The sequence below is a fragment of the Engraulis encrasicolus genome, chromosome 22, assembly GCF_034702125.1.
Source record: "Engraulis encrasicolus isolate BLACKSEA-1 chromosome 22, IST_EnEncr_1.0, whole genome shotgun sequence".
In the NCBI taxonomy this organism is placed as follows: domain Eukaryota; kingdom Metazoa; phylum Chordata; class Actinopteri; order Clupeiformes; family Engraulidae; genus Engraulis; species Engraulis encrasicolus.
In genome coordinates this window covers 48684489-48710780 of record NC_085878.1, presented here as the reverse complement: position 1 = coordinate 48710780, position 26292 = coordinate 48684489, and the positions used below count along the sequence as shown (strand labels likewise).

Here is a 26292-nt window from a genome sequence, read left to right as displayed (position 1 = left end):
TGTCCCCTCTCCTCCACGAGGAAGACAACAACGTTTACCCAATGTCAACCGGGACAGAGCAACTTTTGGAGGGCTTTTCCCCATTCAGCATCCTGTGTGGTTTTGTAGATAGTTTTGGTTTACAGGAATTTATTGATTTCCCAAACCATACTAAAGGACATACACACAACTTAATCTGTTGCTCTGGTCTCCACCTCAAACTGCTCAGCTGATGATCTCCACATATCCACATAGCCTCCTTTAGTGTCACCTTCTAGCTCTCCATCAACAACACCCCTCGCCTTCTTTTCTTCTACATTTACATCGATTCACTTTCTGCCTCTATTGAAAATATTCTGGTTCCTGATCATCTCCCCTCCCCAGATGAACTAGTCACTTTTTCTAACTGGAAATGCAGACCCCCATCAAGGAAGCTGTTTGATACAACATTTGACAGTGTTACACCCTATTTTTTAAGTCTTTCTGTCTTCTTTTTGTGGAGATAGAAACTTGAATGTCCAAATTCACCCTATCCCGCAATGGTGAAGTATCTTCAAAAATGAGATTTTAAATGTAATCAATTTAATGTAATCACTTGTTTCTTTTAACCTGGTTCACACCAGACGGTGTATGTGTAGCTTCGGCGCCCCCTGGCGGAGCAGAGCTTCACACACTACTGTCTGGTACACAGCCATAGAGCACGCTCCGTCTCCAACCAGAAAATAGACAGAGAATTTATTGCTTCTGCACGGCCTCCTCACCAACAAATTCCTTCAAAAACCTTCCTGTTAATCTTTAAAGAGTCAATATAGTCTCTAATCTGTCTTGTGACTCCTCAATGTGAGTTACTGTTTATATTGAAGAAATAAATGCTCCGTCTATTTTCTGGTTGGAGACGGAGCGTGCTCTATGGCTGTGTACCAGAAGGTAGTGTGTGTACAGTGGTGCTCATATGTTTACATACCCCAGCAGAATATACGCTTTCTTGGCAATTTCTCACAAAATATGAATTACATGGATTACACGAAACCTTTTTTTTCACTCATTGCTAGTGACTGGCTTAAGATATTTATTAGCAATCATCTGTGTTTACTCTCAGGTTTCCCCTGAGTGGCTCAATGATGTTGAGATCGGGAGAGTGAGACGGTCGCTCAAAAACTTCATTTTCATTCTTTCTGAAGCTAATGACGGGTTGATTTGGCTTTCTGTGTTGAAATATTGTCATGTTGGCATGTCCAAACAATGGACCATGCGCAGTTTCAAGGCTGATGTGTGTCAAGTTTCCTCCAGTATTTTTCACAGGGCAATGTATTCATCATTCTGCGAGTATGGACCAAAAGTATAGTGCATTTGTAACTCAAATGTCCCCATGACATCAGTGTTCCATGACCATGTTTCACAGAAGGGATGGTGTAACTTTCATCATAGGCTCCGTTATCTGTTCTCCAAATGGTACTGTTAATAGTGGCTGAAAAAAGTTCCATATTGATCTTATTTTTACAAATGACTTTGACACAGGCATTCTGTTGCTTCTCACTATGCTATTTGGTGTATCATATGCAAAATAACATGTTTGCATTTTTGTAGTAATGGCTTTCTCCTGGCAACCCCCAACAGCCCATCTTTCCTCAAGTGCCTCTTTGCTGTACAGTTTAAAACATTTTTTTCATGTTGTCCTACATTTCACCTGAAGTTATTTTTGGTTGTCCTATGCCTCCTGAACAATTTCCCTTGCAATGATCATTGTAATGCAATGATTCCCTTGCCCAATGGTTTGATTCCAACCAAACACCCTCATATTGCATTTCTGAATTGAATTCCCAACAGTGCCAACATGACAATATTTCGACACAGAAAGCCAAATCAACCCGTCATTAGCTTCAGAAAGAATAAAATGAAGGTTTTTGAGCGACCATCTCACTCTCCTGATCTCAACATCATTGAGCCCCTCAGGGGAAACCTCAAATGTGAGGTTCCAGCAAGACACCCAAAAATAGTATAGCAAACAACCATTCTGCCAGGAAGAATGTGCTGTTTTGTCATCTGGGAACATTAAGAGCCTTATCCACAACTACCACAAACAATTTAGAGCGGTCCTTGATGTTAAACAGGGCCATATTCAGCACCAGACACTAGGGTATGTAAACTTTTGAACAGGGTCATTTGGGTTGTGATCATGCTTTTGAAAGAGTAAACACAGAAGATTGTTAATAAATGTCTTAAGCCAGTCACTAGCAATGAGTGAAAAAAAAGGTTTTGTGTAATCCTTCATATTTTGGGAGAAATCGCAGAGAAAGTGTATATTCTGCTGGGGTATGTAAACATATGAGCACCACTGTAGCTCTGCTCCGCCAGGGGGCGCCAAAGCTACACACACACCGTCTGGTGTGAACCAGGCTATGTTTCTTTGGTTATTTCCACCAAAAGTTTCATCCAAATCCGTTCATAACTTTTTGAGTTATCCTGCTGACAGACAGACAAATCAACACAAGCGAAAACACAACCTCCTTGGCAGAGATAACAATGGCCTTCACAACATCCTTGCTATTGTGCTCTTGTTACCTTTACCTGTCACCTTTTCACAAACTGCCCCCTGGTACACCCCTCGACTCCAGACCATGACATCCAAAAGGTCGTCAACGTAAGCGTCTGTACAAACAAACCGGTCTCACTGTTCACAGAGAAATTCACTAAGCCCACATAACACACTACAATGACTCCATCACTAAAACTAAATCTGACTACTACTCCACCTAAATCTTCTCCAACGAAAGCAACTCCAAAATCCTGTTCTCCATGCTCAACAAAATGCTCAAGCCACCTGACTCTCTCCCCACCCACCTGTACTCAGTTGTCACTTGCAATGCATTACAGCACTCCTGTAGCCCCTTAATGTACGCTGTACGTCCTGTGGCACGCTGTAATAGACATTGAAAGTGAACTACTATAGTACTATAGTACTACAGTACTATGAGATATTTTAAGTACAGGGCATTGGGTACAGTCCCTGGGACAGTGTGGGGATTGGTCAAGGATGCTCAAGGGCACCTCAGCCATGGAGTGAGATAGGGAGTGGAAGGGTGGGATTCGAACCTACCACCCTCTGATCTAAAGCCCATGTCATTAACCATTAGGCCACAGCTGCCCCAACAGGCAGATGGTGACGGATGATGAGGTGGTGATGTTGCCAATGGTGTACTCACAGTCGGGTGAGATTGTAGAGGCCTCGGAAGGCATTGGGGTTCACATTTCGGATCAGGTTGTGTTGGAGATACCTGTGGAAACACACACACACACACACAGACACACACAGACACACAGACACACACACACAGTTTTGTACTTTTATTTGGATCGCAGCACATTAAAAGTTATACAGACCCAAATACTGATGGAAATCAGAAATCACAGAGTTGCATAGGTATGATCATGTTGTTATTCAGTCCAATATTTATGGATAAATATGGCATCTCCGTCTCCAAATGGCCAAACTGCCTATGATGGCAGAGATGGCACACACACACACACACACACACACACACACACACACACACACACACACACACACACACACACACACACACACACACACACACACACACACACACACACACACCCAAGACAGCATATATGGCACAAAGAGAACAGACAACCAATATGACATTTGTTAGATGAGGCGAGATCGTAAACAAGTCAAGGCAGGTTAATTTAGTTGTCTACACACACAAAGGAAAGTCCCTATGTACAACCACCCAAAGAGTCAGAACACATTACATTCAGCTTTTATCTAAAGTGTCAAAAGAACAGAAGAGGCCCATGGCAAGCTTATTTGTACAGATTGCTTTACACACAAATGCTAGTCCCTATGTCCCTTCGTACTAAACACACACACACGCACACGCACCCGCACGCGCACACACACACCTGAAGGCCAGGCAATTATGTGGACTGTTTTGTACAAGGAAGGCCTTTTACAAATCAAAGCAAAGAACAATATGTTAAACCATAAAAGATAAATTGTTTCTCAAATAATTAAGTCAGGTATGTAAAGTAAAACCAAAACAATATATAAGAGCAGAAAAACATAAAAAGAGTAAACAGCCGATACGACAGGACAACCAGCACAACATCATCTGATCAAGGCAAACACCTCTTGAAATACATTATAGAGCCAGACAGGTCAACTGCACCCATCTGCACACAGTATTAACATGCACCAGTGGGACTGCGCTGCCAATAGTCAACAGAGAGAAGGAGGGAGGAGAAAAAAGGAGATGAGATATCGAGAGCAGATGGAGGACAAGGAGGAGAGTGAACAGATAGAGCAGTGATTCTCAAACTATGGGCCGCGGCGGCATTGCAGGTGGGCTGCGAGAGGTCTGGGAAAATTATCCTCAAATTTACTCACATGGTGTTTAGATATTCACATCTTGTTTAGTTATCTTGTGTCTTTCTTGTGTGCGTCCAGAAACTTTAGTATTCTTCCTTATTTGGTGTTTTGATGCGTTAAGATGTACTATTAGGCAGGATTTATGTGTAAACATTGTGTCATTTCAATCGTGGAAGTAATTTTCTACTGCAAATTAATTCAATTGAGTTACCCGCGAGGTACAGTGTTACATTTTCTATCTGCCATCGTGATATGGTGTGTTTTCATGCTTATGGTGTTGATGTGTAAAATTTGTAATCATTTTAAGTCGATTGTGAGAGGAAACTGCCGTTTTGGCTTGCTACAGTTAGCTATTTCCTCCTAACTATTAATAGAGCATTTAGTATTTAGCTTATTTCTCTGAGCTGTGAATGCTGGATTGTTTCATGTTAATTGAGGAGGCCCCTCAATGGCCAAAACTTTCTGAGCTATTCATCATACCAATAGGCCTATAATAATAATAATATAATATAGAGAGCAGAGAGCGGGGGCAGAGGAGGAGAGGGCTAGGTCAGACAAGAAAGATAGTGAGGTGAATAGTGAGCATAAAGGCAGAAAAGGGATATATAGTGAAGGAGACAGAGAACGAGAAGGAGGCCAACTACACTTTAGCCTGCCCATATATACAATATATACAGGGCCCTCCATAATTATTGGCACCCCTGGTTGAGATGTGTTAAAAGCCTTAAAATAAATTCAGTGTTTATTGCAGAAGAATACTGTCACACTGAAAATGTTAGGAAAATGTAGCCTTCAACTCAAATGAATTGTAGGAAAAAAAAAAAAATCCCTGACTAAAAAATAATTATTTTTCATTAAATCACCTGTTCCACAATTATTGGCACCCTTAACAATTCCCAGGAAATAAATATAATTGAAGCATTTCTGTCATTTCTACAGTAGTTTACAACGTTTACCAGAGTATGTAGGAACATTTAATTAGTAATTCATCACTTCCTGTTTCCCTGGGGTATAAATATGATGTGACACAGAGGCCATTTCTCTTATCCACTCTTAAACATGGGAAAGACAAAGGAACACAGCATACAAGTGAGGCAGATGTGCGCCGACCTTCACAGGTCAGGCAGAGGCTACAAGAAGATTGCCACTCAACTGCAGCTGCCCATATCCACTGTGAGAGGAATAATTAAGAAGTTCAAAACAACTGGAACAGTGGTAAACAAGCCTGGACGAGGACCCAAGTTTATTTTGCCACCACGCACAGTGAGGAGGATGGTAAGAGAAATCAAAAGATCTCCAAGGCTCACTGTTACAGAATTACAACAAATGGTAGCATCCTGGGGTCACAAAGTCTCCAAATCAACCATCAGGCGCTGTCTACACGCCAACAAGCTGTTTGGGAGGCATGCACGGAGAAAACCTTTCCTCACCCACAATCATAAACGCAAACGTCTGGAGTTCGCCAAGCGGTATTGGGGCTTCAACTGGGACCGTGTGCTTTGGTCAGATGAGACCAAGATTGAGCTTTTTGGCAACAAACACTCTAAGTGGGTCTGGCGTGCCACGAAAGATGCGCATGCTGAAAAGCACCTCATACCCACTGTGAAGTATGGGGGTGGGTCAGTGATGCTGTGGGGCTGTTTCGCTTCCAAAGGCCCTGGGAACCTTGTTAGGGTGCATGGCATCATGAATGCTTTGAAATACCAGGACATTTAAAATCAAAATCTGTTGCCCTCTGCCCGAAAGCTGAAGATGGGCCGTCACTGTGTCTTTCAGCAAGACAATGACCCTAAACATATGGCCAAATCTACACAGAAATGGTTCTCCAGACACAAAATCAAGCTCCTCCCATGGCCATCTCAGTCCCCAGACCTCAACCCCATTGAGAACCTGTGGGGCGAGCTGAAGAGGAGAGTACAGAGGAGAGGACCCAGGTCTCTGGATGATTTAGAGAGATTCTGCAAAGAGGAATGGCTGAAGATCCCTCTTTCTGTCTTTTCCCATCTTGTGAAACATTATAGGAGAAGATTAGATGCTGTTTTGTTGGCAAAAGGGGGTTGTACAAAATATTAACAACAGGGGTGCTAATAATTGTGACACACATTATTTGATGTCAAATAATTATTTCTTTATGTGGGATTTTTTCCCCACTGAATAAATGCACTTGTATTGAAGGTTGGATTTTTCTCTTTTTTTCCATTAAGGTCCCATATTATTTAGAAAAAAATAATAATAATTGGAAGCTAAAAAACACATCTCAACCAGGGGTGCCAATAATAATGGAGGGCACTGTATATATATATATATACTATACACAGTATATATACACGTACATACCTTGTGTGTGTGTGTGTGTGTGTGTGTGTGTGTGTGTGTGTGTGTGTGTGTGTGTGCGAGAGAGAGAGAGAGAGAGAGAGAGAGAGAGAGAGAGAGAGAGAGAGAGAGAGAGAGAGAGAGAGAGTGTGTGAGGGAGAGCGTGCGTGTGTTTGTAAGGGAGCGAAAGAATATGAGTGAGTGACTGTGTGTGTAAATACAAATATATACATGCAATCTACCTTCCTAATGAGAGCCTATTACTTTCTCATCAATCTGAGCTGGTGAGCTGTGCAGCTATGTATGAGTCACAAGTATTAATAACACATGCATGCACGCCCGCGCCCACACACACACACACACACACACACACACACACACAAGAGTGTGAGTATGAGACTAGCTTATTAATATACACCCTCTGTCCTCAATCTGGTTGCCTTTCCATGCCGCTTTAAAGTGGAGGCAGCCAGATACTTCAATGTGCATCGCTGCAATACAACATGTCTGTCTGCACAGGAAATTAACTTTCCCCACTATCCTCAACTGCCATCTGGTTCTCTGTGAGGTGCAACTTAGTCCCATGAAAACGTGTTACATCACACAACATACTGTACCACACATCATTTCGCCAAATGTTTTCACACCCTATGGTAGGATCCACCGACTTTGTACGATGTTTTTTGACGGCACCAGCTCGAATCACCTTGGAAGTTTAATGGACTTTGCTTCAAGGGATATGACACTGTATTACATCACTGATTCTTGAGAATGTGGCTAAAATAGGTTTAAAACTGGAAAGACAACAAATATTATCACAGATGAAGGTCTTGGCTGTACAGCAATGTATCAGCACAACCTCCCCATATTTTACTGTTTTCATAAAATAGGCTCTTACTTGTTTTAGGCAACACCGTCAAGACACAATTAAAAGGAAAAAAATGTTTGTATCAAAATTAAGAATGATTTTAATAATTCAACAGCATTGTAGACATACGTATCTTGTAAGCGTATTCATTTGAAACATGTCAGACACATGTAAAACTCCCCCTGATGTTGGTGACTTTGGTGACTCCAATATGATGGTGCTGGAGGTAGCTTGTTCCACATTTGACTGAATCATACGGGTTAATGAAACATTATGAGACATATTAGTATTCATAGTGTTCCAAAATTATACTCCAGTCTCCACTGAGGATCATTTTGAGGCTTTTGTCACCATCATCAGACACAAAGCCTGACGGTGGTGACATCTGACGGAGGTGACAAAAACCTATACTCTTCTATGTATGCATAGATTATTCATATTGACCATTTTGTTCTTACTCTGTTTTTTCAAGTACTTCATACGTCTTCCCAAAAAGTATATATAGTATATATTGATGCTATAATCTAATTTTTATGCAAAAGTGATGGTGTTGACAACATTTATGTTGAGATGCAATGAGTTTCTTTTGGTGAAATTCAGCTTTCCAATGTTGACAGCATTCATGCAGCCTCGAACCAGGTCAGTCCCACTACCATGCTATGAAATTTTAACTGAGCTGGACTGGGATAAAAACTAGGTCGGTCATTTTCAGCAGAGACTAGTGTGTCGACTTGTGTCGAGGGGATATGTCTTTAATGTTGTCCTGTGACAAGATAACCTTACAAATCTGCAGAAATGTGAGAGATGTACCCACTTCGGTGACACACTGTAAGATCAGTGTTGTGCACTGAGGAACTATGTATGAGCTGGAAGCTGGAAGCAGGAAGGTTTCTAATGACACACTTCATAACCTCTTACTTGTGGATCACAACATCACAGCCCACTGATGATATACAGATATACACACACACGCACGCACGTACACATGTACGTGCGCTCGCACACGCACACACACAATAAATATCAATATTACTCACGATATTTAATATGCATTTCCCCTCTCTATTTGCCATTAGACACTTTATCATGTATGAAACAACTGAGAGCAATGTTTTATTTCCAACATTTTTTTAATTCGGAAAAAACATGGCTAATATACAGCATCAACTGAAAATGAACTTGATACCTTTTTTAACCTTTTCACCACATTGCCTGTTATTAAAAATTAAAAAGTAGGTATCACGATATAACCAAATTTAGCGATACGTGTATTGCAAACCGTGATATCGCGATATCAATGCATTTTCGATATATCGTGCAGCCCTAATGCGCATGTGTGTGCATTTGTGTGTGTGTGTGTGTGTGTGTGTGTGTGTGTGTGTGTGTGTGTGTGTGTGTGTGTGTGTGTGTGTGTGTGTGTGTGTGTGTGTGTGTGTGCGCGCGTGCGTGTGCGTCTCTGTGTGCTTGCATTGGGTCTTACAGCTTCTGCAGGCTCCGGTATTTGAAGAACATGTCCGCATTCAATTTCCGGAGACGGTTCCGCTGCAATGACCTACAAAGGGATCCAGAAGATATATTGACAAACATAACAAACAACGATAAGCAGTGTGTGTGTGTGTGTGTGTGTGTGTGTGTGTGTGTGTGTGTGTGTGTGTGTGTGTGTGTGTGCCGTGATGGAGTGACTCCCATTGATAACATAGAAAAAAGGAGCACCAGTAATATTGTGGAATAGAAAGTACTGTGTGTGTGTGTGTGTGTGTGTGTGTGTGTGTGCATGTGCGTGCGTGCGTACATGTGTATGTGTGGGTGTGATAGAGTGACCATCACAAGGGTATTGGGTGTGCTTTGACTGCCATGACAACAAGCCTGGCCTGGCTCTTTGATGAAGCAGTCAGAGTAGATTTAGTTCCGGGATTGAAGCAGGTGGGTCAATTCAACACTCCTTCTTCCCTTTGTTACAGTGTATCCACTGAATGTGTGTGAGTGTTTGTGGGAAATGGAGATAACATGCATGTTGCCCTATGTGTATACACTTAACTCAAGAGCGTGTAAATGTGAGAATGAGTTTCCATTTGTGTTCCTGTATGTGTGTGGGTGATTGCATAAACACTGTGTCAGTATTTGGGGTTATGTGCTTAACTGCATGTATATGTATAAACACTTTATATAAACACTTTTTTATAAACATTTTTTATAAACACTTTTCATGACAACATTCTACAGAGGAACCATAGAGAGCGTCGTGTCCAGCTGCATCACAGTGTGGGGAGGAAGCTGCACGGAGAAAAACAGGAAGACACTCCAGCGTGTTGTGAACACAGCGAAGAAGATCATTGGAGTACCACTCCCCTCCCTGCAGGACATTTACACCGCACGCCTCACCCGGAAAGCACTGATGATCATCAAAGACACAAGCCACCCTGCACACAAACTGTTCAGCCTCCTGCCCTCTGGAAAGAGGTACAGGCGCCTCCGTTCCCGTACCACCAGGCTTGCAAGCAGCACGATGCATCAAGCAATCAAGATACTGAACACTCAACCCACTCTCCCTTCACTGTCAGCCTCTAGCCAGCCAGGCCACTGACAACGCTCCCCCCCTCATCCCCACCACCATATCTGCGACTGAACATTCCACCTGCACTACTACATCTGTGACTGAACTTTCAACCTGCACTAACTCAAAACATACACATGCACACACACACACACACACACATACATACACACACACACACACACACACACACACACACACACACACACACACACACACACATACACACAAGCACACCGCACTTTCTGCACTAAACCCAAACATACACACACTGACACACAACTCATACTCACACACACACACACACACACACACATACACAGGTACACAGACACACACACAGACGCACACCGCACTTTCTACCTGCACTAAACACACACACACACACACACACACACACACACACACACACACACAAAACACACACACACACACACACACACACACACACACACACACACACAAAACACATACAAACACACACACACACACATACTGCTGCTGGTGTATTTAATAAACCTTTTTTAATTATTTATTTTCTTCAAATGCTACTATTACTATGTCAGAACGCTATAAAGGACTTTTAGAAAAAGCACAACAAAATACCTCCTCTTAATGTATGTTCTCTACAAGTCTTCTGTTTTCCAGTCTTGCACTTTAAATGTCTGTATGAGCAATGTCTACGTCCATACTGTCTTATGTCCATGTATGAGTACTGTCTATGTCTATACTGTCTATGTCCTTACCTAGATTAGTCTATGTCTGCATGGGAGAGCAAGAAACGCAATTTCAAATTCTTTGTATGACCAGTGCATGTAAAGAAATTGACAATAAACTTGACTTGACTTGACTTGACTTTATTGACATATGTATAAAAGTGAATCTTTCCTGTATCTCCTCACTGTCACTATATATATAATATCCGTGGCTATATATACTATAATATATATAATATACACAGTATATATACACGTACATACCTTGTGTGTTTGTGTGTGTGTGTGTGTGTGTGTGTGTGTGTGTGTGTGTGTGTGTGTGTGTGTGTGTGTGTGTGTGTGTGTGTGTCTGTGTGTGAGAGAGAGAGAGAGAGAGAGAGAGAGAGAGAGAGAGACAGAGAGACAGAGACACACAGAGAGAGAGAGAGAGAGAGAGAGAGAGAGAGAGAGAGAGAGAGAGAGAGAGAGAGAGAGAGAGAGAGAGAGAGAGAGAGAAGCATGCAGGCACAAAAGCAGATGGAGACACATAGAGATTGCTTTATAGGAGAGAAGATACAGAGTACTTCAAAATCTTTGTGATCACAATAGAGATTTTCAATTATTTACCCTTCTTTACAGAAATGATGACTGAGAGACAGATAGACAGCCGCAGTGATAGAGCAGAAAACAGGAATGGGAACAGGAGAAAGAGACAGACAAAAAGACTAACAGACAGGCAAACAGAGTTCACACAGAAAACAAGATGAAACATTTGAAACTCAACCTCAAAGCTGAAGAGGATGAACGATGGTGGAAGAAACAGGAAGTGTAAGAGAGTATAACAGGTATTGGGGACATCAAGGCCAAAGAGGAAATGGTGTCATGAGGAGAGGAAACTCACATCATGGTGACGTTGACAGAAACAACAGGCACGTCTTTAAAGTTGGCCCTGTCACAGTCCAGCTCCAGGTCTCTGCAGAGGCACAGGTCTGGAACAATCCCCAGCACTGCAGAGAGACAGGGCTGTTAGTGAAGAGTGAAACGCACACACACACACACACACACACACACACACACACACACACACACACACACACACACACACACACACACACACACACACACACACACACACTCATCAACCACCAATCAACAAGTAAGTAAGCATCGTAAACAATGACAGTTATGTCCTGACTGTAGGAGTATGGGGCATACATGAAGTGCTGTCACAATCACACCAAGCACAGATAATGCATGCCTGTATAGGCCAAGAACTTATATCTGTGCCCTACATGTGAAGGCCAAGCAAAGTGGTTGCCATAGCATTGCAGAGCACTTTCGACGCACACAATTTTGGTTGACTCCACACCCCAGGGTTGCACTTAACGTAGCAAACAAGCATTGATTCAATGATGGATTGTAATAGAGCAACTCATATTAAATTAGACTTGGATCATAATCAACAAGCAACATTGGCAGACTTTGCCGCCGCTGTGCGCCGATGTATTGAAAACAATGGACTCAAGTGTTGGCAGAGTCATGCCCTGCACTTTGTCAGAACTGAAGCTTAACACAAAATACTGCTTAATGGGGCCAGGGGGCACATTTTAATTTATTGTCACCATTTATTAATACAAGTAAGCTACTCAACAGATACTTTATCCCAATTCAAACGGGATAAATATTACCTGTGGACCACCATTCGTAATTATCCCCCCCGCACATCTGTGTAAGTTGTGTGGCACATTCAGACAAGATAAGCAAAAGTCTGTAATTTACTCAATTTGCAGACATCACGACCAGATTTTTCGTAACCTAACAACGTCCTATTTCATCTCATTGAGTTATTCTTGTTCATCTGGTTCAATGTACACGGGATAGAGCTACTACCACTAGCCCCTGAAATGTTGTTAGTCATACTTTCACCTGTATCCTCCATTATCAACTCCAGGAAAAGATGCGCAATTGCAATCACAGACATAACATACACGTGCGCATTCACACACGACTTTAATTATCACTGGACATCAGTGTTTCGCCGAAGGTAACTTGAGGCAGAATTATTGCTTCACAAATGATGGACATGGTGCATTCTCATGGGACTAAGAACTCAAATATTCTGCACAATTCTTCTGAATTACCAGTAGTCCACAGGTAATATTTATCCTGTACGAATCTGTCATTTCACGTGAAATCAGACACTTTGGGACTCGACCGACCCGGATTTCAATCATACTTGGTGTGCCTTTTTAGTAGCAAGGTAGCATCCCAGAACTGCATTGGTTTGAATCTGAAACTAATGCTAAGGGAGAAACAGACTAGGAAAGGTTCACATGTGAGGGTAGGACACTATACATGCAGCCTTGAATATATCAGTCAGTGTTAGTCACAAAAAGATGCCTGTGGTGTTGTTTGAAAGCTCTTTTCTGGCTCTACATATTACACAATCAGCTTGGAATACAACAACTCTCAGAATATGAATTATGATAAATTGAAATATTAAAAATGTAATATCTAAAAAAGCTACATTTTAAAATGGCTAGTTCCTTGTTCAAACGTAGCCGGCAATGTCATTAGCAACACCTGAAATGCTGGTGTTTGGTTCTTTATTCATTTCAGAGAGAATTTGACTCACACATACGAATCTGTCATTTGCCATCAGATGTGGAGTTCTTCTTAGTTTACTTTTCAACTCATTAAACGATTTCAGTTGAATCAGCCTAATGGATTCCATTGGCTTGTTCGAGTCAGGTGTCTCTCTCTCTCTCTCTCTCTCTCTCTCTCTCTCTCTCTCTCTCATTAACATGATGGATGATTGACCCAGTGTGTGTGTGTGTGTGTGTGTGTGTGTGTGTGTGTGTGTGTGTGTGTGTGTGTGTGTGTGTGTGTGTGTGTGTGTGTGTGTGTGTGCATCTATCCGTGTGTGCGTACAGGCACTGCCACACAGCTTGACCTTGTTGTAAAAATGTCTACTTCAATTTGTACAAATGTTATTTACTGTCACTCAGGGTTTAAATTGGGGCGGCACGCTCCTGAGCGCTGCTCCCCTACTTTCAGTGATCATACTGAAATTTGAATTTCATTCATTTTCACCTCATTTTTACCATAATTGTTCTGAAATGTTCCAATGATAACGACAAACGAAATGAAAATAAACTAAAAGGAAACACACATTATTGGAATCATGATGCACATGCGCTGCTACACATCACAGTTGAAGGCCAGCGCATTCAAAACATTCTCTCGCAATGGTGAGTTTGCCCTTTCTTGTTAGCCTAGAAATCTAGGGATTGGAGGCTGGGCTTTCTAGTGCCGACAAAATATCATGCAAATTAGATGGTCTGATAACCAATCAAATGGGCGTATGGGTTGCTTGTAGCCCGACGACGCCATCCTACTTATTCCCACCCAAAGATTTTGGCTCGTACAGAAGTCTGGCCAAACCCACCTAGCTCGATTATTCACTTTTCTGCCAATCAGCAAACAGCTGAGGAACATTGGTATCAGCTAGTTCACTGAATTGTCTGGAGCAAAATATGGTATGGGCTTACATGCTAGGCTCAACACTCACTGTGATTCCCTCTGTTTCACTAGACTAATGAAACATAGCAACATTCAATTCTAATTCCTTCCTTTTATTTAAGTCTAATGGCATTTTGATGGCAAAGATGCTTAGCAAATGAATATGGAAAAGAAATAAATATTAGCAGATGGAAATTAACGAGGTATTGGGATACACATACTGTACAGTACTGTATATTGCCTTCATTTCTTCTCTTTTCTTGACTCAACACCCAAGCCGTGTCCTGCGTTATCCTTTGCATGTCCCATATGCTAATTGGAAATCATTAGAGGATTTCTAATTGCCTGCTCGATGTGGTGATGATGCTGTGAATGCGATTAGCCTGTGGGAAAGAGCCAAGTGTGAGCGCTTATCACTCTCTCTGGGTTTTGGTCATTAACATGATGGATGGATAGTGCTCTGTGTGTGTGTGTGTGTGTGTGTGTGTGTGTGTGTGTGTGTGTGTGTGTGTGTGTGTGTGTGTGTGTGTGTGCGTGCGTGCGTGCGTGCGTGCGTGCGTGCGTGTGCATGCGTGTGTGGACAACGGCAGTGGCTGAAATACTCATCTCATACTGTTATGGTCTTTCATTTGTGCATTCATGTTGGCAGTCAATGTAGTTCCTTTTAAAATCTTCTTCTTTGTGTTATTTTTTTTAGAATTATCCAACTATTACAACATGCTTTGACAATTTGTTGCATGGGTCAATTTTTAAATTAATACATACTTCCCTCAAAACAATACTTTGTTTTGATCTTTGACCTTCTGCTATCTGGTTGCATCTCAGTAAACAAACAGAAGTGGGAGGGGTAAATCTTAACGCACCGTTGTGACAGACTTGTCACGTGCGTGCCATCTCCACAACATATTATTGCTTTTTTGACCATAGGCATATTACTACAAATCCATGGAGGCATTTGGTCTCGTTGAACAATTTTAATAATTGCCAGCTGGTTTACTAACCCATCAGAATCCATTATAATAATGATTTTGCCTCATGATTTTGACAACAAAACAGTTTGGAACAACTCCCTAAAACAAAACTGGATGTTTACTTCAAGATTGTAATGTTTGTAAGCCCAGAAGGATTAGATATAATGTGCATTTCATACACCTTAACAGACATATTTACATAGAGGCTTGCATTCGGATAGAATTACTAGTATTACCTAGGGTAATTTCTCCGTTTCACAGGTGGTAAAACTCTTGTGAAATTTACTGTCATACTCCGGTATCTTTACTGACATGGCGTGTTTGGACGAGAGAGACTAACTTTCTCATCATTACTTTACCTCAAGTCCCCCATTAAACTAGTCCCATCCGAATAGGGCTTAAGTGAACATCATTAGGGAATCAGTGACTCATCTCTCTATCGAACCCACAGAGCACTGCGCTGCCATGACACCAGTAGGTAGTCATTATAATTCGGTGGGCAAGCATTCCTTGATTTTCCACAAAAAATTAAAGGAGACACTACTCCCTTATGGGAGACTCTGCAAAACAAAGACGTGCTTGAGTAGGCTGGCAGAAACGAGGAGCCACTCCTGTGTTGCTGAAAGGCTATTTTGTGACCACATAATGTCTGGGGATATAGAGGTGTGCACAAGGCATGCACATCTTGCTTCTCTCTTCGTAATGACGCAAAGGCATTTTCATGTGGTGTGACAAAACTTTACAGTCTCTTTACAGCACACATGAAATGTAGGCCTACATATGTATAACAACGTTTCATTTGACACAATGAGATGGTGTGTGTGTGTGTGTGCACGTGCGTGCGGTAGAGCATGGCAACCCGACCGAAGCCCGACGGGCCTGGTTGGAACCCGACGGGCCGGGCCGGACTCGGACAAAAAAATAGAATATCTGTCGGACTCGGGTCGGACTCGGGCTTGAAGCAAACAGACATTGTGAAAATTGTAAGCAACGAGAGGAAACATTTCAGTTCATGCAAACGGCAGTTTTGTGATTAAAAAAAAGAAGTAATTGAATATGCATAAATGAAAATGTTGGTAGGCTACTCGTGCGAGTGATTATTATTGGCTGTATGCACGCGCCAGTTACCAGTGGCAACATGGACGCTCACTCCGAGTCAGCCGAGCAGGGATGCCGAGTCAACTTGCTTTCTTAATAAGTGCCAAATCATCAGTTGTCAGTGAACACATGGTCTTTTGTTGTAGGCCTAGTGTAGGTCATGTTTTAGCATGCCTTATGGATAACTAAGAAGACGCACACGCTACGTGGAGTATTCTAAGGTAGGAGCGGAGAGGTTTCCTGTTATTAGGCCTATTTTGTCCGCTGTGACATGTCATGTCCTTCACGTATAGGTTCTTAATTGTTGTCACTTTTACTGTAGCCTACTTAGGCTACTGCAAATTGCCTCATCCTAACGTCTTTGCCTATCCTGGCTATTTATCACGTGCTATTTTGAGTATGGAGGAGCCCACATAGTCTCGGGCTCGGGTCGGGGTCGATCACTTTTCTGTCGGCTGAGGGCCGGGCTCGGACAGAAAAAAACGGCCCGAGCCACACTCTAGCGTGCGTGCGTGTGTGCGTGTGTGTGTAAGAATGCCAGCTAACATAGTTCGATGTATAACATCAATACATCAATACTCCTAACAACTCAACAAGATACAGTAACAAGGGTATTAGCCTTACTTTTAGCTCAGTAGGTAATACAACTGTTTTCCATATGTGGAGTTGCTGTGAAGTTGCAGGTTGAGGACCGAGTTCATTATTGAGCTTAACGTGCAGTATATAAACATTTCCTACATGGTTGGTAACATACCAGCTATCACAGTTGTATGAAGTCAATAAGATGTATAAAGTTAAAAAGCCAACAAGCCATCCAAGTACTTTGTTTGTGAACGAATGTCAAACCGAATGTCTCATTAACTTACATGCAACATCTGCTAGCCTAAATAAACACAGTCCATGTTTCAGCCATGGCTGTTTGACTATATTACTTGAACAGCCGACAACACAACACGTCTTCAGCATGTTGAGCGTGAACAACGCTTGTCTACAGGTCTTTGTCTCTCGTTTCTTCTTTTCTAACACCAACAAGACCATGTCTTGGCTTATCCCCTAATGTTATCACGCAAAAAGGGGCGTAACGCCCATGGCATTCGTCACGCCAGTTACAGGTATTGACAACTTAACAAGATACAGTATACTAACAAAGAGAATAACCTGGATTTTAAGCTCAATAAGTAACACATTTGTTTTCCATACAGCTGATACCATGAAGGTGTATAAAGTGAAGTCACAAGTTCAAGACTGGGTTGGTGATATTTACTCAGTACTGAGTTTTGGTCACACTTTACTTATACTTAAGACATTTGTTAAAGGTGCACTGTGTTATATTTTAGCAGTTTCTTTCAAGAATTCATGCTGGCCATTTACACAATGTTACCTTCTTCACAAATACTTACCACCACCATCAAATTCTAAGTATTCATTATGAATGGAAAAATTGCACTTTTCTTCCTTATACCAGTAAAAAAAAAAACATTATTTAGTAATGGAAAGATCAAATTTGGCAATAGGCATCACACAATTATCAGCATAGTTGCAATACCTATTCTAGCTAGCAACCTACACAACGCACCTTTAAAGGGTTTATGAAACGAAAACAAAGTAAAGGAATTTGACCATTTCCAGGACAGATTCTGAAAGTTCTAAGCCTTGTGAATAAAATGGGATATTGTCTGGGTGATATTTAGTCCTAAAGGTCATGTTAAAACGTTCCCAGAAAGTGTTATGCTTACTTTTTTTCGTGACATGCAAATTTTATGCAAATGATATGTGTGACATAGAAGGGGAAAGTTCACCTCATTCCACCTTGTTCAGATCAATGGCGGCTAGTACCAAAACAAAGCGCAGTGTCAAGCAGTGTGTTGCTGGAGGGCCGAACGGTGCCAGCTGCAAAAATGGCTAGTTGACAGAAGGAATATCTTTGCACATGTTCCCTTCTGTGAAGAATGATGGAACTGTGGCCGACAAGGAGAAGGCTAAAACAAGGGCTCTGTGGATCCAATTCGTACACAGGCACCGGCATGGTTTTGAAGCAAGCTCGTGGTCACTGTTGTGATCGGCACATTTCCACCCCTCGTGCTTCACCACAAATGTGGAGATCGCGGGCATGGTTGGACTGAAGAGAATGCTATTGCCTCAAGCAGTTCCAACAATTGACATCGCCGGCGTGCAGACTGAAACTGCCCCTGTAGCCTAACTGCTCGGGCACGAAGACAGGTGAGTGCACTGCTTTGCTTTAGGCTACTCGTTTTACCTTGTCCATCTGCTTTGTATGTTGTTTTCAGGAAAGGGTAATGCACATTACATGCCAAACCGATGCGAATGCTCTCGGGATATGCACTTTTTGTTGATTGCCATTCAACTGGTCAATAAATTGGTTTTGGGAGGATATCCGCGATTCAGCCTCCGTGGTGCTCTCGGTCGAGGACAGCCAACTCACAGACTGGGCTACTGCTTAGCGAATAAACGGAGATGCATATAGCGTAGGCCTACTTTGAAGCGTTTGATTGTTTGTTTTTAGTATTGTGGTGCACGTGTGGCTGACGTTTGGACACACCTCGTCCTCAGAGTCAGGCTGAGGGACACGCGACGCCTGTGACTTTGAGCACAAAAAATAATAACAATGATAAACGCTAAAAATATGTTGAGGTCTCAGGCTATGTAGGGTGTTTTTCCAACAGCCTAATACCTCCGCTTTTTCTCTAGTTGATGATATTTTTGCATGTGCATGCATTTCAATCACACTATATCGCGCAACTGAATCAAAATGCCCCCCATTTGTCAACAAATACACACGCCACGTCATCTTTGGGTCATGGCAAAGCGCCCTTAGCAACCGTCCGTAACCATAAACAAAACGAACTGTCAGGCTATGTCAACAATCGTCACTTCGCCTGTCAGACATGTCACTTTCTGCAGATGTATCAGTGCCTCTGAAATAGATTTGTGCTGCTGTTTTTTTTTTTCTCATGAGGTTGGATGTGTGGTTTTTCGACACGCTGATGTTTGCATCAGAATTTTGGTTCCTTTATAAGATGTGGGTCCATCAAATGTGTGTTGTTTTCTCAGATCGCCATACTAGCAAACCAGGGACTTTCCTCTATGACGTCACAGCCCAGCTCATTAGTCAAACCAAATTTCACAGAATTCACACTTTGAGTTGCCATTTTCACAAGTTCCTCCAGGATGATTGGGTTCAAAGTCTCTTCGATGCTATCAGAAAAAACAAGGCTTTAATGGGAATGACCGTTTGTTTTCGTTTCATAAACCCTTTAAGCATAACCAATCTAACCCTAACCCTAATCCAACTAAGGCCTAGTTATGCTTATATCAATAATAAAGGACAATAATACACATGTGAACCCTAAAATTAAGTGTTTATGTGCAGAGTATCAACTTTCTGCACGGTTGGTAACACCGCATATGATTCTTAGTACGACATGAGTCATCTTTGGTTCTGAGGATTGAGCAGTGAAAGGCCTTTGTAAGCTATTTTGAAAATAAATTACATTAAAATGTCTCTACATGAACAATCTAATTTTCCTAAGAAACCTCAGATCAAAAGTAAGTGCCCCAGCAGGAGTGTGCCGCGCCATGAAATGAGCTTGTTTTGAAAACGTGGACAGACACTGTTTATGATGACTCATTTCTTGCTGTTAAGGACGTGGTTAATTAGGTCCTCTGCTACTTTCCTAAGTAAGCCCAAATAGATGGCATGGAGTCCAGCTACATAATGACGTGTGCAGACTGTGCAAAGTGCAAGGGCAGTCGTGGCCCAATGGTTAGGGAGGTGGTCTGGAGATCAGATGGTTGCAAGTTCAAATCCTTATCATAGGAAGGAGTCTGGGGACGCTGTGGCTGAGTGGGCTAAGGAACTAAAACATACATGTGGGGACCCAGATTCGAGCCTGATCTGAGGTTGTTTCCCCATCTCTCTCTCCCGCTACTTTTCAGTCTATCTTCAGTATGCTGTCATAATAATATAAAAATATGACAAAAATAGAATGTGTGTCTTCACCTTCATCCCCAGCTGAAAAACTAATGGGCATAACAAACAACAAAATCAGAACTAAATGTAATGAATGTAGCTCAATGACAGTAGCTCCACGGTGCGGAAAACGCGGACAGAATCACGGAATGTGGACATTAAAACGGAATTTGATTATAAAGCAGAATTGCATATTTGTTATGATAAAAATCCATTATTTTCGTCGTCATTTATCAGTCTAAAAGACATGTAAAACACAAAATATGGCCACCACAATATTACATTTGGCCCATGCGAGGTGATGCACAAAAGTTGTTTGCTGCGCATAGATGCATGATCCATGTCAGCGCATGCCAGCCAGTACGCCTCCCTCTCCCGCACTGCATTTCCTAGCTCCCATCGCAACACTGTCCATCAGTGCAGTGAAGAAATCTAAAAACTCAACATGCCAAGAGTAGGCAAACTTTGTCTAGTAAACACGTCAGGAATAATCGTGTTTGTTCAGTCCATCTGTAATTAAGACACACGTAATGCAACCACAGAAAGAAGGGCTCCACCAAGATTTAATAAAAATGAAATCATTCGATGGGAGGCACGAGTTTATAACTATAGATGTGACCGTTGGAAAATAAAAACTAAAAGGCAATGCTATGCTCTTGTCTTGTTTACATTGCAAGGAAGAATAGTGACCAAAAGTTAGCAGCAACTTTGACAAGAGCTGCAGTCAAGTCATCCTCAGAGGAAAACATCCGTCTCTGAAAACATGTGTTTGTGTGAAATGGTAGACGGTAGACTGTTTGCGAAGCTATTTAATGCCTGCTTGACTGAAAATTACTGTCATGTAGCTGCACTTTGTAATATAGAGTAGAGTAGAGTAGAGTAGAGTATCATTTATTGATCCCAGGGGGAAATGAAGGTGTCAAGTAGCATACACACATACATAAATAAAGACATTGCCCACGAGACATTACACACATAGGCCTACTTACACATAATATAACCATATAGCTCACTGTTACATACATTTAGCCAAGGCATATCTCTCTCAACACAAATTAGGATATATGAATCCTCCATTCTTCTTCATTGCTCCCGAAAGGATGGCTTTATTCAGCTATCAGAGATAAATCTCTCTCTCTCTCTCTCTCTCTCTCTCTCTCTCTCACACACACACATACACACACATACACACACACACCAAATTATATTGTGTCCCCAGTGTCACATGTGCCTTAGCTGAGTGGCACATGGAAGCCAAGACAAAGTGACCAATAAAGTGTCAAGGATTGTCTGCGAGCCCGCACTACGAGAATGAAGGACAGTTTATATCCTACAGCCATTAGACTTCTGAACTCAATACGTCACTTGCCCTCCCTCCATACTTCAAGACTCTCTATACAGTGAGATGCATATGGACTTTTATATATTATTTATTATACTGCTAATATTTTTTTTTTTTTGTGGGCATTTGTGGGATGCTTCCAAACAGAATCTCACTATATTTATATAGTGACAATAAAAGCACTCTACTCTATAGTGCATGTACATTTCAACTACCATATTAACTGGAATGTTTTTGAGGGCTGATAATGGGTAGGTAATTTCCCTTTTCTTTTCTCTACCTGGTATTTCACCATGAGTGGTTGGCTCTTTCCAGCCACCAGTTCAAACTAAATAATTAAGAAAAAATATATTTTTTGGTGAAAGGTGAAAATAATCAAAAATTTAGAAAAAAAAAATAAAAAAAAAAATATATATAAAACAGAATTTGAGAAAAATTTAATAAATAACAGATTTCATAGGGCCCTACGCATAGCATCACACAGGAAGAATTCCCATAGAAAATAAGAAAAAAAGAAAAAAGAGCAACAAGCCAGGGAATGGACATAAGAAGCTTCAATAAGCTCTCTCTCTCTCTCTCTCTCTCTCTCTCTCTCTCTCTCTCTCTCTCTCTCTCTCTCTCTCTCTCTCTCTCTCTCTCTCTCTCTCTCTCATTCAAACACACACACACACACACTGCGGACGAGTAATCAATGTGATGCTGGCTGCCCACTGCTAAGGATGACTGAGCAGCAGAGTGGTGTGAAATATCCCACTCTGTGACTACCTGTCACATGAGGACAAAGGGATGGACTGAGAAGAGAGGTGAGTTGGAAAGGAATGAGGACAACACTGTCGGAGGGAGAGCCTTGGGAAAAGACAAAGAGGATAGGAGGGAACATCTCTCCTCCGGAGAGCAGAGGAGGGGATGGAGAGGAGAGGAGAGGAGAGGAGAGGAGAGGAGAGGAGAGGAGAGGAGAGGAGAGAAAAGTGATGGGAAGAAATAATGGGAAGAGGCCATAGGAAAGAGTAGAGATGTTGAGAGAATTAATGAGTATAGAGAAGGAGAGAAATAGAGGGAAGGGAGAGGCACTGGTAAAAGTAATGGAGAATGGAGGGGGGAACGGACAGAGGAGAAAATAAGACAGATGTTGTGTAGAGATAGACATGTATATGGAATTACAAGGCCAGGGAAGGAAGACAAGGAAAGGACAAAAAAGAGGAATAAGAGGTAAAAATTGAGAAGTTTTAAAGAATAGATTAATAGTGGGAGAAGAGAAAGAAAAGGTAGAGACAATCTCTATGACAGTAGCATTGATTGAGCTAATTTCATGTTTAGCAGACTTGTCACAGAGACAGGTGGGAAAAAAAGAAGTCTGCAATTGAGTGCAAGCTGTCTGATGTGGTTGCAGGTGATGTCGCACCTGTTGCATCTCGAGGCTTTTGTGCTTGCTTCATTTCCTCTCTGTCAGTCAACACACAAGTCAGTGCATATTGTACCGTTCACCTGATGCAAGTGATGTTCTATTCATTTCTTTGTGCAGGTGGCAGAGTTGCTGCCTGACTAATGCCTTTTTGAAGACAAAAAGACACAACAGTAGGAAGTAAAAACCTGAGACACTGTTCTACGTAGAACCTGAAGGCACCCTGAGTTTCTCTTTCTCTTCCAGCCCTATTTTCACCTTGTTGTTTCTTTGACCGAGCACCTAATGTTCTTCCTAACAGCACCGCACTGTCAGCATCTGTCAAAATAAAAGTATCCTTGCAAGAGCAAGCAGGCCAAAGGTTTCGATGGATGAAAGGGAGGAGTTTCATAAAAATGGGATGGGGTTTTATTGAACCCATAAAGGCATGAAAGCTCCCATTCTCAAGCATTCGAAAGCCTTTGCAATAAGACCTGACACAACCAAGAACGACATACACAAGCTGGGTACCGAAGTCTGTGTGGTAGTAGCTTGCATGAATGATGAAAAGAACCCCTGCCTTCCATCAAGATACCCGTCCATCACCCGTGGGGATTGGGCAATCATGTGTCTCTCAGACAGGCAATGTGCCATTAAGGCTAAACACTCTGTTCAGATCTTTTCACGCCTGACCTCAAATCATCTCAAAGAGTGTTTTCATCTCTCTGTAAAGAGGGAGTCAACACACTTTCCATGCAGCACAAACAACTCAAATTTGCTAAATATGATAAATATGAAATATGAACGTTGTCAGCACAAACATGTCAACATTATTGTTTTGAAGGTTGCAACTGCTAAGAGCCAGTCGATATGTTTTTAGTCGCTGCAACATCTTACATGACGACTACAGATGAGGGAGAGAAAGACAGTGGACGGTGATGGTGAGAGGGAAGAATGGGCATTTCTCACAAACAAATGCTGTGTTTTCAAGGTGCCTATTGCCTGTTCATTTCATGTGATGTGTTTTTTTTTTAATTAGTGTATGTAGGCTATCCTAATTTGAAATTATAATCTTTCAGTTTCAGTTCAGTCTTAAATAGCTTAATCATTTTAAGCAATCATTTGTTTCATATTATATTGAATAATACTGTAGCTATATATTAGTCTCAATATCTGTAACATCTCAACATCTTAACATCTGTAGTCTCAAAGATGGATTGGCAATACCGTACATTTCCAGTTTGAAGTAATAAAGAAAGTACAGTAAATAAGAAAGTACAGTGCAGTATGTTAAATAGGCCTCCCTAGGTTACTATGCAAATTATGATTATGATTTGTCAACTTCAATTCAGAAAAACTTTAATATAGATCATGAAAGTAGGCCACTAAAAGTCTTTTTTTAACGAGGAAAGATTCCAATTTTGTCTGTAATTAGAGGTGATCTGTGATCGGCAGATCATAATTTTTATTTAGATATAAACCAGCCTCTAGACCGGTGCAAGTAAAATGCACTGACAGACAACTCTGACAAACTCCTTTGGGAAATGAAGAAAACACTGAATCTCACAAGAAAAATGTTGTTCACAACACACTGGCGTTTGCTTTTTTATGCTTTTTATTTTTCTATGCTCTGTATGTGTCATGTTCAGCTGAGGAGATTTGGCTTTCGAAGTGAGTAAGCCTTAGCGCATCCTGTTACCCCGTCTGCCAGAGACCGCCGCAGGGAGCTCTACATGTTGCTCAGCACCAGGACAACTTCTCCTGCACAGCTGTCACGCAATCAATCATTTCCTGTCCCTGTGACAAGCAGCCTGCCACTCTGTCTCTGCGTCTGCAGTACTTTGCTCCGCTCAGCCACCTTGCTGAGATTCTTGGTCTGTCCGTCTCTCCGCTGCCTCTGTGGCTCATCATCCTCACGCACCTGAGGTGTGCTAAGAGCTGTAACTACTGTGTAGAAGAGTGTGTGCGTGTGTGTGTGTGTGTGTGCGCGCGTGCGCGTGTGTGCGTGCATGCGTGTGTGTGTGTGGTGTACACACGTGTGGACGTACTGTATGTGTATTGGTGAATGTCTGTGTGAGTCTGTGCCTGATTGTGCAATAATCTGTTCTTTCATCCCAGACACTCTTAAAGGTCCCAGATTTAATTGCAGGCTGCTTGCAAGTGTCCGTGGATGATGGGCCAGGCTGTCATTACCTCCCATTTACTCCCCATGCTTCAAACCTCACTCTAACAGCCACAAAAATGTCTTAGGAAAGTTTGAAAAGTAACATAAAATAATGAGAAAATCAAAGACAAACGTTTTAAAGAGATACTGCACCATTTTCGGAAATAAGCACATTTTACACATCCCTTTGTGTTAAATAATTGAGTTTTTTCCTTTTTTTCTATTATTTCAGCCACACTCATAGTCTGCTGATGTTACTTCTAGTTCCAAGCTAGTAATTATCATTTAATTTTATTGGTCCAGTTAGCTGCTCAGACTCATAAGATTCAATTATACGTGTATGCTAGCTTGGAGGTAGAATTTGAATGGACAGACTCAAAGAATGACTGGATATACAGGAGAAAGGTAAAAGTGAATCATTTGACTCTAGAGGAGGTTTAAAAGTAGCTTATTTCCAGAAATGGCACAGTACTGCTTTAAAAAACCACCTTTCATTTGGACAGTCTGCCAGTGCCTAATGAATGGTCCCATAATCCAAAGTCTCCCAACACATCCAATGTCAAGTGGCTCCTGTGAATGTGCGAGATGGCAAATGTGTGCCAGCCTTATGGTCTATGCAACACACAGAAAAGATGTCCGTTAAGACAGATGTTATGTGCCTTTCAAGTGCTCTTGGAAGTAGAATGTGTCCCCATTTACTTTGTATGCATTGAATGGTATGGCCTTTCAGATAACTTTGTCCCGGGCCCAGCCAAAGCTGTCAGAGTCCCTGACTGGGAGATATCTTTTTTTTCCTGGCAGAGGTGTCCGAGGCTTTATCACCGAGTCATCCATGAGGCTTTGGGATTCAGGCTACGATGAATTGTACAGGGAGCAAACTGAGGTGAGACTGCTGACAGGTCTAGTCTGCTAGTATGGGTGATATGTTCAAAGTCTTTTTGAAGTAGTCAACTGTGCTGGCTTGTGTTTCTCAAAAGCATGCATAGTTGCTAGCCAGTTAGCAACATGGATAGTTGCCAATGGG

At 41.8% G+C, this 26292-nt stretch overlaps 1 protein-coding gene across 1 annotated transcript in view; it reads right to left on the bottom strand.

The window, feature by feature from the left end:
• Nucleotides 1-26292, bottom strand: part of rxfp1 (relaxin family peptide receptor 1) — a 117236-nt gene that overhangs the window by 33764 nt on the left and 57180 nt on the right. Inside the window, exons 4-6 of the mRNA XM_063188496.1 lie at nt 11701-11806; nt 9031-9102; nt 3183-3254 (exon numbers count right to left, since the gene is read on the bottom strand). Of these exons, the coding sequence (XP_063044566.1) occupies nt 3183-3254; nt 9031-9102; nt 11701-11806 (250 nt within the window). The remainder of the gene's footprint in view (nt 1-3182; nt 3255-9030; nt 9103-11700; nt 11807-26292) is intronic.